This window comes from Chiloscyllium punctatum, chromosome 25 (genome assembly GCF_047496795.1).
Source record: "Chiloscyllium punctatum isolate Juve2018m chromosome 25, sChiPun1.3, whole genome shotgun sequence".
Taxonomy (NCBI): Eukaryota; Metazoa; Chordata; class Chondrichthyes; order Orectolobiformes; family Hemiscylliidae; genus Chiloscyllium; species Chiloscyllium punctatum.
Genome location: NC_092763.1, coordinates 35,202,676 through 35,215,308, shown reverse-complemented (window position 1 = coordinate 35,215,308; position 12,633 = coordinate 35,202,676). Strand labels below are relative to the sequence as shown.

The 12,633-nt window shown below is 36.7% G+C and overlaps 1 protein-coding gene across 9 annotated transcripts in view; it reads right to left on the bottom strand.

The window, feature by feature from the left end:
* Nucleotides 1-3,775: 3,775 nt before the first annotated feature.
* Nucleotides 3,776-12,633, bottom strand: part of LOC140495844 (ATP-binding cassette sub-family C member 5-like) — a 190,835-nt gene continuing 181,977 nt past the window's right edge. For all 9 annotated transcript variants that reach the window (XM_072595007.1, XM_072595008.1, XM_072595009.1 and 6 more), the window contains 3 exons: nucleotides 11,410-11,523; nucleotides 8,723-8,887; nucleotides 3,776-7,321 (listed from right to left, as the gene is read on the bottom strand). In XM_072595007.1, the coding sequence (XP_072451108.1) occupies nucleotides 7,211-7,321; nucleotides 8,723-8,887; nucleotides 11,410-11,523 (390 nt within the window). In that variant the 3' untranslated portion in view covers nucleotides 3,776-7,210. The remainder of the gene's footprint in view (nucleotides 7,322-8,722; nucleotides 8,888-11,409; nucleotides 11,524-12,633) is intronic.

Genomic DNA, 12,633 nt, shown 5'->3' with positions numbered 1-12,633 from the left:
ACAAATTTGCTCATCACCCCCTTAGAATATGAGCACTGTTCAACAAGTCTGGTAATATTTGCAAAGAAAGCAAAACAGAGGTAATATTTCAAGTTGAATAAGACTCCTGTGTTTAGGAGCAATGTATATTGCTATCAGGCATTATCTCAATGAGCCACAATCCATATGTTGAAGCAACAGATGTGAGGCGCTAAATGACCATCTGTTGTTCCTTACTAAATCCCTGCCCATGTTTTGTCATCTTCATGCTCATTTTCTAATGTAAGATTTTAAGGCTCAGGACAACAGTTATCTAATACAGAGAGCTTACTATTCATGAGAATCTTTTGCAGTTTATTTTGTTAAAAAGCTACAGTTTAGAATATACGATGAGATGAAAAACATATGACCTGTGACAATTGAAGATGGCTCACTGATGAACAGACAGTTGGTACAGTGTGTCAACCTGATGAAAGTTGAGAAAGGAGCATCCTGCTGTTTAGCTGAAAAACTAAGGAACCCTCCCCTGGCCTTTCCTCTTTTGGTCCGTCATCCATTCAAAGGCAGCTGCCATTTGATGACGACTAGCTCTCAATTGAGCACTTGTCGATATACTTAATTTATAGGGCTGTTAGTTTACATTATGTCTCTTCTATTACGAGCTAATGGATACAGGACAATTAGTCAAGATGTAAGAATACTCACTGCCCCCTTTTCCAACTTCCCCTTTCGGGAACAAAACTTAAATTTTCCTAAATGCTGCATTGATAATAAGGTACATATGATGCTAGGTAGTTCTTTGACATCAGTTCCATGGAACACAGTGGCCTTAGTGATCCTTGTGGCCTTTACTATAACTTTTTGTCCTTATTTGTTAAAGATTGTTAGTGTGTGAACAAAGGTAAAACCTTCTGCTACTCAGAACATACTGTAAGGATGCTGGCTCTAAAAGAAACCTCCATTTCTAACTCTAATCTCCACTTTTCTCAGATCTTACTCACACTTTGTTACCCAATTGTTACCTGCTGTCCCTTTTCAACATTCACAGGCTTCCTATTCTACAACGTATTAACTTTAAAATCCTGTCTTTGATTATAAATTATTTCATGCCTTTTCACCTTCTTTAATCCTCATCCAGCCTTCCTTTCGGGCATCTGAAATTTTGTTTGGTTTCAGATGTGCATTTCAATGGGTCGCTGATTGTGTTGATTTTTTTGGAAAGATATCTAATTTTCCTCCACAATACAACCACTATTTTCCTCTGGCTTTTTTGCATATTAGGATTGCCTCCTGTGCAAAGTGCATACTTGCTCCTTTGAGATTGGGTTCCTCATTTTAAATCAAGAAAAAAAAAGAGATTTCTTTACACATTGTTTTCCACTACGTGTGTATTTCTTTGACACTCATTCACTGATTGAGAAGTCAGGAACATTTTAAAAGTATAAAATGTCTTGACATCTTAAAAATGTAATTAGATAGATTTTTAATGCACTGATTCATTATATGAATCTGCCTTGAAAAGATTGAGTTGACCTTAAATTGACCAGCATTGTGTAAGTGTTCACATCCCTCACAGCAATTTTCCCAGGAAGCAAGTATCACTGGATCAAAAAAAGTAAAAATAAAAATTCCCTTTTCAATCCTTACTTCTCCCTTCAGCTTTTGCTCAGTATCTATAATTGTCAGTTTAAATTCAGGATTTCTGTAGATTGCGAGAGGTTTACTGGTTTTCCAACGATTTTTAAAGCAATTCCCAATGTTACTACATGGCATAGTCCACTGAGTGGCTATGAAAGATACCTGGGGTCACAGAGATGAACTGAGGGAATGGAATGTAAGGAACATTGGGTTTCATGGGGGATGTGCTGTCCTAGTTAAACAAGGCATGCCTTTTACAGCTCACCTCAGCATTGGATAGCCCCCTGCAACCACCTGGGATCTATGTCTAGGGTGACCAATACCATCTTGTGCCGTTAACCCACAGTGAGATCTTACCATCTCCTGAGATAGGTATATGAAACCAGGAGATGCTTTGACTTATTCTACAATGTTGTTTTAGATAATCATCAGGAAAAACAAAGCTGTTCTCTTTCTCCAGGCTTTTGATTATGTTTCCCAATATTTACTTTGGGAGTGATTTTTTTCACATCAATAAATTGCCTTGGGACATTTAATGTTAAAGTTGTTATAGAGATGAAATGCACGTTGCCACAAGATCCAAGTGACATCACTGTGTGTATATGTATAGTGCCATTTTGACTGAATAATTATAATTAACAAACTAATTGCAATACAACTATGAAGGTTTTACTGTGCAGCCAAATACATAATTTTCTCCAGTTACATTTGCAAAAGGATTATGAATCATCCTCAAGGGGAGGTGACAGCAGAGTGGTATTGTCTCCTGAGCAAGTAATGTTCTGGTGATCTCCATTCCAGCACCAATGCAGAACATGAAATTTGAATTCAATAAAATCTGGAATAAAGTGTATTGTGGTTGTTGGAGGGCAATCATCTCAGCTCCAAGACACCTCTACAGAAGTTCCTCAGATTGGCATCCTCGGCCTAACCATCTTCAACAGTTCCATCAATGATGTTCCCTTCATTATAAGAAGTGGGGATGTTCGCTGATGATTGCGCAATGTTCAGCCCCATCCACGACTCCTCAGATACAGAAGCGGTCCATATGCAGCAAAACTTGGACAATACCTAGGCTTCGGCCGATAAGTGACAAGTAATGTTTGTGCCACACAATGCTATGCAATAACTAATCTCCAACAATAGAATCTAAACATCACCCCTTGACTTTTAATGGCACTACAATTGCTCAGACCTCCACCATCAATATCCTGAGGGTTATCATTGACCAGATATTGAACTGGAATAGCTGTATAATTGAGCATGTGAGTGTCTAGGAATCCTGCAGCGAAAATCTCAGCTTCTGACTCCAGAAAGCCTGTCCCTAAGGCACAAGTCAGGAGTGCGATGGAATACTCTCTACTTTTCTGGACGAATGAAGCTCCAACAACACTCAAGAAACTTGACACTATACAAGAGAAAACAGCTCTCTTACTAGACACGAAATCCACGAACATTAACTTCATCAACCACAGATGTACAGTACTGGTAGTGTGTACCATTTACAAGATTCATTGCAGAAATTCACCTAAGTTCCAATAGAGAGCACCTTCCAAACCTATGACCACTACAATCTCAAAAGGACAGTGGCAGCAGCTACATGGGAACACCACCACCTGCAAGTTCCTCGCCAAGCCTCACATCATCCTGACCTGTAAATATAACACCGTGCCTTCAACATTGTTGTGTAAAATGCTGGAACTCACTGTCCAGCAGGATTGTGAGTCCACATATGCCAAATGGACTACAGTGGTTCAAGAGGGCACTCACCATCACCTTCTCAAGAGCAACTAGGATGGACAATAAATACTTGCTCAGCCAGTGATGCCCACTTCCAATGAATGAATAACTTTTAAAAACTTACCCACAATTTACAAACAAAAACAGAATTCACTGGAAAAAACACTGAGGTCTGGCAGCATCTGTGAACAGAAAGCAGAGTTAGCATTTCGGGTCCAGTCACATTTAGAGTTGAGTTTCTCCAGCAATTTCTGATACCCAGCTTCTGCTTTTTTTAAAATTTAGAAACAAAACTGTACAGGAAAAAGCAAAATGCTTTCTGACAAACAATAATAAGCAGAGAATAATTTATTTTTAATCTTTCAGCATTTTTTTATCGTGACACAGAAAAATAACAAAAAAATAACAATAGCCACCATTAGACTACAAAAATACTTTTATTGTTTATAAGTTCTATCTTACATCAAGGCAAGTCTTTTTATTGCATCATCATACACAGAGATTGATTTCTAAACAGAGTTCTGGGCAGATTAGAAACTTCTTTGTCTACCCTTTGCAAAATTGCAAAAGACAGTAATTTGTTAGAAAGCTGCAAAGAATGAGTCATGATGATGCTGGGCTGGCCCATACCAGAAATGTGACAAAATCTTTCAGTCTTGTATTCTCTTTTTTCACATCTTTACAGCAAATTTGTACACTGAAGAACTCTGACATATGAGGAATTTGTAGTAATAATATCCACTAGAAATACTGTAAATATAATAATGCATTTTGGTGGTATACACCAAGTTAGTACAACGTGCAAACATTCACATAAATATGGTGTGTAAATAACCACTTCTGGCCATGAGTTGTGCACTTAGCAAATAATGCCCCAGTAATATTATCAACATTTAAATCTACCTGATCAAACAGTACAGGAGCACCTGTTGCCCTTATTTTATTTTATGCCACTCAAGTCTTTAATTGTTGCAAACCTTGGATGAAGAACCAAAGCCTACATTTCAAGACATCAGTGAGCCTCAAAATAATAAAATGAGGGGAGCTAAATTGAGTAGTGGACTTAGATAGCCCTTGCTTTGTTTTAAAAGCTTGCAGATTGTTCAAGGGAGAACTAAGCCAATATAAGGATACAGTTTTGAGATACAGGGATAAAACACTGAAAGAATGTGTGATTAATTTTTAATTTCAAAGTAATGAAGGGGAGAGGGAATGTGAATAGGGAGTGTTTTGGAACGGATTATGGAAAAAAGACAGCAATGCTGACATGAATTGAAGTAAAATATAGAGAGATGAGAAAGATTATGAGAAATACTTTGTGGGATAATGTCCGCTGGTCTTCCTAATTCCCAACATTACTTTGTCAGAATATCAGCAGAAAAAGTGGAATTGAGACATGTACACAGTTTTACCAAGGAATCTGCCAAAGCGACAATGGTGGGTTAGGAAGATGGTGCAGAAATTCCAAGTTCTTTAAAATACATTTAACCAAAGTGATTGGTATAAAAACTGGTAACATTATGATATAGTTACACAAATCAATCACTCTACCTTTACACAGTAAGAAAATAATTTATTATGATAATTTGGCAGTTGAAGGAATATATTTAAGCTTGACAAATTTTGATTACAATGACTATTCCCATATAACGTAATACTGAGAAGCTACTGCCAATGTGGGTATGGTAGAAATGCCCTTAGGTTTAAGTAAAAAAGGACATACTTAATAATAGAACTAGTATTCAGGGCAATAGATAATTTGATGGATATCAATTTTCATACCACCGATTATTTCACCTTCTGTGGTGGACACTCATTAATGCACTCTTTCTGTTGCATCAACAGTGAGAAACAAAAGAAAATAAACCACCAACATTACTTACTATACACATGAAATGTTCCTAATATTTACACTGAAAAGATTGCTGCAGGCTGGAACTGTTTATATAATTAATTTGTCCTTGATCAGGTCATTTCAAATAATAGCGAAGTTGAGAATTTTCCTTAAATCACCAGTGAGGGAGAATGCTAAATATTTAACAATTGATTGTATTTCTTCCAATCTTAGCATAATGAACATTAAGGCTTTCACTGAAAATTCGCCAACAGTAAGTCGTATTATTTAATAGGATTGAGTTTGGTACTTCTGAAGTTTCAATGCTGGTGTTGACAGCTTCACAGATTGTGATGTCTTTGGCATTGTTCAACTAACACTCTTAGATGTTAACATACTTAGAAATATATTAACATCTCAGGGCATTTAACTATTTTCTTAGAAAAAGGTAACAAATAAGAATATTCTTAAAGACTCAGTTACCCACCTTTTGACCCTGGACAGCCACTGTTTTGATCCAGTCAGTATATGCACAGTAACAAGAGCTTTTTTTTATGATTGTCAAAGCACAGCAGAGGCTTTAAGAAACTCTTGATATTGTCATCTGATCATGCTAGAGACTAAATTATATTTTCTGAACATTAAAATGAGTGGTCAGAAAATCTGGCTGTTTATCAAGATGTGTTGATGAACTATGTATTATTAATCATGCTCATACTAATGTGTAGTCTCGGCCTCATCCTCCATAGCAAAAATATGTATATATAGAAACAAACATTTAAACAAATATTGAATCAAACAAAGTTTTATACAACTAGATTCTCAATAAGGTTCAATTCCTTTACCTGCTTTATTAAAAAGCTTTATTATGGTGAAAAGCTGCTTTGGAGTTAGATTCAGAAACTTTTAAGGGCATTGCTTGAAATTTATTTCTCCCAAGAACACAGACAGAGCTGTGTTCAGTGGTATATGATTGTGAAGCAGCTACCTGATTTGGGAGTTAGTGACTCACCACACTCCTCATTCTAGTTTTATACAGTTTCATATGATAGAATCAATATTGCAGAAAGAACTTTCAATGGACCACAAAATAGACAGCCTTACAACTCCCTGTTGAGTTGCATGCACTTAGATTTTAAAGAATGGTGTGCAAGTGTGAAATATTCTGTCTGCTCCAAATAAGAATATTATGGAATCTGAGGCCAGGATAATCCCATTTTCACAGAATTTTTTTTAACACAGTGAATCCACTTTTCATAAATGAAGGAATTTGTAAAAGATTAATATTACACTCCCTTTCTTGAGAAAGTAGATGGATCGAAAGTGAGCTGCATTTAGAAAACAACAGAAAACTTGCTGATGGTGGTACAAAATTGTCCTTACCAAATGTTCCTGGTTCTGGCAAAACAATAAGGACTGAAGTCTTTAGAAGGGAAAGAAAATCCTTTTTATGTATTTTCAAAACCAATTTTAGCACAAGAAAGTTCTGCGTTGGAAGATGTCCAACCTTACATTGAACCTTTTAAGTTTTGAATCTTGGTTTTACAATTAAGTTCTTAAGATTCCTCCCTTCTTGTTAATATTCAAAGACTAGCTTTTTAACAAAGAATAATTAATTTAGACACACCTTTGAAAGGAAGCTCTAAGCAAAAAACTTAATTTAAAAATATTCCAAGGCTGCTCTGCATACAGTTTGAAATTGAGACAGATCTGTTCCTTCTCAAAAGGCAGTGTATTGTGCAGTATTTCACTAAAGGACTCTTACACTAATTACTCCCAACATATTTCATTAGATATTCCCCTTTAGAAGACAAAAACACTGTCAAATTACTTGATGTTTTGTGCTGTCTGTAAAGTATAATAAATAAGGTATTCGTGAGTGACAGATCACTTGGAATCACTTCATACATCTGCAAAGAGTCCTCCATTTTGTTTTGGTTTTTTATGTAGAGAGGTTGCACAATGCAGTGTGGCCAGTGATAGTCTGGAGCATTCCAACTTGATTGCTGAACAAGGAGATTAACTGCTGGATGGTGATGCTATTATCCTGTTTTCCACCGCGCTAAGCATTGCATGGAATCTTGAGTTGTCATTGGAGAGCAGGACACTGGGGCTGTCAAACTCAGCAATCTAATAAATAAAAGTGATTTTAATATTAAAACATTTTGTACTTGATTTCATTTGTTATCAGAACTCAGTACTCATATTGCCGACTGAACACACTAGTTCGTATCCCCCTCCCAATCAACTAAAAACAACTCCTTTTTAGTTACAAATGTTTGCTCTCCCAAATGTTGTGTTGTACTGCGGTACATCCAGACATATGTTGACAATCTTCCAGCATCTCATTCAAATGACCTTTCTTCATTTGTTAACCTTGGTAGCAAATGTTGTTTAGTTACTCAAATGATGTGGAGTTTCAGGTGTTGGACTGGGATGGACAAACTCAGAAGTCACACAACACCAGGTAATAGTCCTGGTGATGAAGGAGTATTGCTCTGAAAGCTTGTGATTTCAAATAAACCTGTTGGACTATAACCATTTTTAGGTCTACCATCTCTTTCATTCCATATATTTTTGAAGTTAATATCAGCTACGTTTATAGATATATAAAGGGATAGATTGATTTCTTTCAAAAGAAAAAAAAATGGAATTTAACAAAACAAGCTTACACTGATACTGGAACCATTCATTACTGCATTTGCAAAACTTAACAAGTTCTTCAAATCAACCTGGGAATAAAGTTCAAGTTCCCTGTGAAATTGAGAGTTATTAGAACTGCACTGATAGCTAGGTATGCTTAGCCATGTATATAATAAATGTTTTTTGTGTTTAATGGGAGGTTAGATAATCAAATGAGGGAGACGGGAATAAAAAAAAATGGTGAGAGGTTAATGAAAGAAAATGGGAGAAACGTTTGGATGAAAGAATGCACAATACAGATAGAGGCTCACATAGGATGCATAGGATAATGAACAGAAACTACATCTTTCAATTTGCTCTATCTGCAATATTCTGTGCCTCCACAGAATTCTTGATGCCTTCAAGAAGTGGTAGAATGGCTACATACTAGATCTTGTTTTAGTAAATAAAGGCAGCATTAAATCCCAAAGACATAATGGTCTGGCTTGTACTGTAACCTGGCTATCAATGCCCAGTATTATTAAATCTGAAGGCAACTTCAGGTACTTGAGATATTCAGTTAATGTTGACAGACATTGACATGGGAATTGGTGTTAAGCTGTAATATGATTTCTGTATGTGACGATGCTTTTAAACTCTATTACAACTGAACCAAAGGATGTTTATTGACGGACATCATAGACATTCCATTCTTCAACTGTGCACTTTTGAGCAGGCATCATTTTTATTCAAAGCAGAAACACTTGGTGTTTTTCCTATCTTTACTGACTGGGAAACTGAGGACGGTAATTATAAAAGAGAGATATTCAAAATAAGTTAACTTTTAGTTCCCAAAAACTAATCTTTAATCTTTTACAAACTTAACTCTGACCAGCAAAAACATTTTACCTCGCCTTGATCCAGCACCATGATCCTGTCACAGTTCAATACCGTGTGAAGACGATGAGCTACAATCAGCATTGTACAATCAGAAAATGCCTCCTGAATGGTCTTGTGAATCAACATGTCAGTATCTGTATCAATGGCAGCTGTGGCTTCATCTAGTAATAAAATCTATATTGAAAAGGAAATGTTTTAAACTTACAGCATTGAACTGGGAAGGTGCCATTGAGTGAAATGCAGGTCATGATCATATGAAAACAAAGGGCATGAGACTTATACTCAACTTATAGTATGATCCTCATTGGAATCCCTATACACTCAGCATCAGCCTGGCAATTCCCTGGGGGAGCTAAATAAGAAAAAATATTCCAGGGAAGGCTTGAAGGCTCAAACTTCTCACATGTACCCCCAAAGTCCCTCTCCAACAATGCAAGATCAAACAACTGTAGGACACCATGGCTGACTGGGAGGCACATTATCTGTAACCACCCGGCTCTTCATTATATGCAAACTCATTATCCAGCTCACTTTTGAATGTTGTAAATTTGTGCTAACTGCATGAGCTGTAAACATTTAATAGATTGCAGACTCTAGAAGAAATTAGTACTTCTTGACATCTTATCTAGTTCTGCGCTAATGTAACTCAGTCACAAGTCTATACAAGTACTGTTTCCTAAACCATTCCTTATAATTTAAACAGTCAATGCATGAACTAAATCTATTCCTTTCATTAATTTAAAAGACATCAATAATCACTTTTTATAAGTCATCATTTTTTTGAGCAAATAGCTCAAACCTTCTAACATATGAGAAGTCTTTAAACTATTATTCTACTGCATCTACATGTAAGTTTTTTCCACAGGCTTCTATATTATCTATTACGTGAGGGTGCTAAAGTAAGGAATATTATTCTAAATGAAGTCTAATCCAGATCTTAACATACTACGTGTGTTTTTAATTAAGCTGATCTAGTAATACATTCCGATAATTCAGTGATTCAAGTACTATTGATATGCACGTCCTTTTCCTTTAAAACAGGCGCCAGCATTAAATTCTCCATGCTTGCTATTTGTTATGCATGCGCATTACACTTTATCTGCTTTGATAACAAATCCATAGAGCTCCCAACATTTAACGTAATTGAAATATAGATCTTGCTATTTATTATCCAGCTGTCCACTATTTTTTCCTTCAATGGTCTTTTGACAAAATCTTACATTGCCTTCAGCTAAGAAGAATACCTATACTTGTTACAATTGATAACTTTTTATAAAAAATGTAAAATTATTTCTGCTGTATTCTGATTCTGTAGGAACTGTTGCCCAGGTGCTTCCACGCCTAATGACCACAAGAGTTGCAACTAAAATTTAGATTTAGTGTCTCATTCCCCTTAGACATTATCATGTCAACAAGAAAGTTATGAAAAGACTCCTGATATCTTGGGCTGGTCAGATTTGAAAGCATTTCTATAAAAACAAGATCATGTCATAGGAAGAAAGGGATCCACAGCCATTTTATGTATACAGTTTAAACACCGCAATGTTTCAGAGCATCTTGGTATTCTCCAAAGAATATAATTACAAGAGAAAGGAAATAGCTTTTAAACAAATCACCATCACCAGATGGTTGTCTTCAGAGAGGATATCTGACATTATATGTAAAATTTCAATTTACTTGGCATAACGCAAATAATCTTTTGGTTAGGACTTTATCTAACCCATTCATAGGCCCGTATTTAATAGGGAGTTGTAAACCTGTCTTTTAGGGAACCAGCATGGTGATAATCCCGATGGCTGCAACACAGCAATTTAATGCTGGGAATCATGCTTTAAAGCAGAACGTCCACCCTTTTCATAGTAGGAAGTCTTCCTTGGAGCTGGCCACTCTAGAAAGCCAGGAGTTAGGAGTGATGGCCACTGCTGTGACTACAAGCAGTCCTGCCACACCGAGAAGCACATTTATGTTTGTAATCCAGAGTCTAGGCTGAGGCTCAAAAGTTCAGGAAAAGGGTTAAAAGAAAGGGAAACAATGTTGGGGTGTAGATGCTTCAGATGGGTCCTGGGGACCTAGTAAAGGATGTTATTCCTATTGTGAAACATTCATTTGTGCAGCTAAAGCTGATGAGGTTCCCACATGGCATTGGCCTACAGTTGCTGAGGGTGAAATACCAGCTGAGTGGAATTAGACCCTTAACTGGCTATTTAATGGCCTCAACATGCTGACTAGCAAATGGACCACATAAGATTCCATAGACCCCTGTCAAATTTCAGACAGCAGGAGTGGACAGGTAGCTGGCAGATGGAGAGCAGGAGGGCCAGTTTGTTGGATTTCATGTCCCCACCCTCAAATCTGCCAGTAAGGAGCAAAGTAAAAGCAGCCACCCTGCCTTCTATAATAGAATTCCTGTAATTTATTTCACAACAATTCAGCTATCATTAGTTCTAATCTCACCTACATTATTTAAACTCTTTAAATTTGTTACCTTTAAGCCTCCACTTCTCCAAAAATATTTGTAATTATTTTTCCTTCTTTAAATTCAGAAAACAGAATCACTTCTGCATTTAGTATTTAAATGTCTGGATAAATGTTCTGGATTTCATGTCAACACTTCAAAATGATTAACCATCTTCAATTTGATCAATGCTTTACTCAAGCGGTAAAAACTGCTGAAAGGTTTCCTTTGAAATTATTACCTTGCTGTGCTGAAGCAGGGCTCGAGCTACACATAATAACTGCTTCTCTCCCACAGAAAAATTTTCTCCATTTTCTGTGATCTCAAAGTTGAGTTTCTCATTCAGTTGCATTATCTGTAACATCATACATCCAAAATACAATGCGTTAGTGACATCAATTCAAAAATTGAAAAAAAAATCTATTTTCATTTTTGTAATAAAAGTGTTGGTAATGTCTTGTTTTCTTCAGTATAAAAGGCGTTAATTTTGAAGAATGGAAAAAAAACCTCCCTTTTTTTAAGTATTGAACTTTTCCAGGTCAGGGGTAGCACAGGTTGGATGTGAATAACGTTTTTTTTCTAACTACAGTGATTGTCTAATCTCTTTTCAGAATAGTCAGGTTGTAGTGTAGTTCTGACCTTACCTTGAGGGCAAACAGAACTTAACAGAAAGGAAACTAAATTGGACAGCATCCAAACCAGCACTGATGTTAGTATGGGTACAGATAATATTCTGGGTGGGTGGGGATCTTCAAAGTCCATTGCCAAATGTGGTTTAGTAACTCGAGTCTTGAAGTACATAGCCACCTGTAGCAAGAGGTGAGAACCAACAAAAGCGCAAACAATCCTTGATTGCATCCTTGCAGATTTACCTGTTCCAGATGCATTTATCTACGATACTATTGTGACCACCACATAATTCTTGTAGCAATTAACTTTAATCTTCACATTGCAGACATTCTCTAACATGTTATGTGGTATTACGCCAATCTACAGAAGATAGATTTCAAACCGATTTAACAACTCAAAACTGGGCAATCAGTGTTTATCAGCATGAGAAAGATTGTATTTCATGACAATCTGGAATCTCATGGCTTGCATATCCCAGAGTCTACCATTACCTGCAAGCTAGGAGATCAAACCTGGTTCAGTGAAGAATGAAGAATGAAGAAGAGCATGTCAAGAGCAGCACCAGGTATAGCTAAGGATTAGGGACCAAACAATGAAGTTACAACACTGGACTTCATGCACGCCAATTAGCAGAAGCATTGTACAACAGACAGGGGCAAGTGAATCTACAATCAGTAGCTCAGATCAAAGCTTTTCAGTCCTATCACATTCAGTCATGAACACAGTGGGCAGTTAAACAGCTAACCAGAAGAGGAGAAGGTTCCATAAGCATCCCCAGGCCTAATGATCAGGGACTCCAGCACATCAATGCTAAAGGCAAGACATATATTTTGCA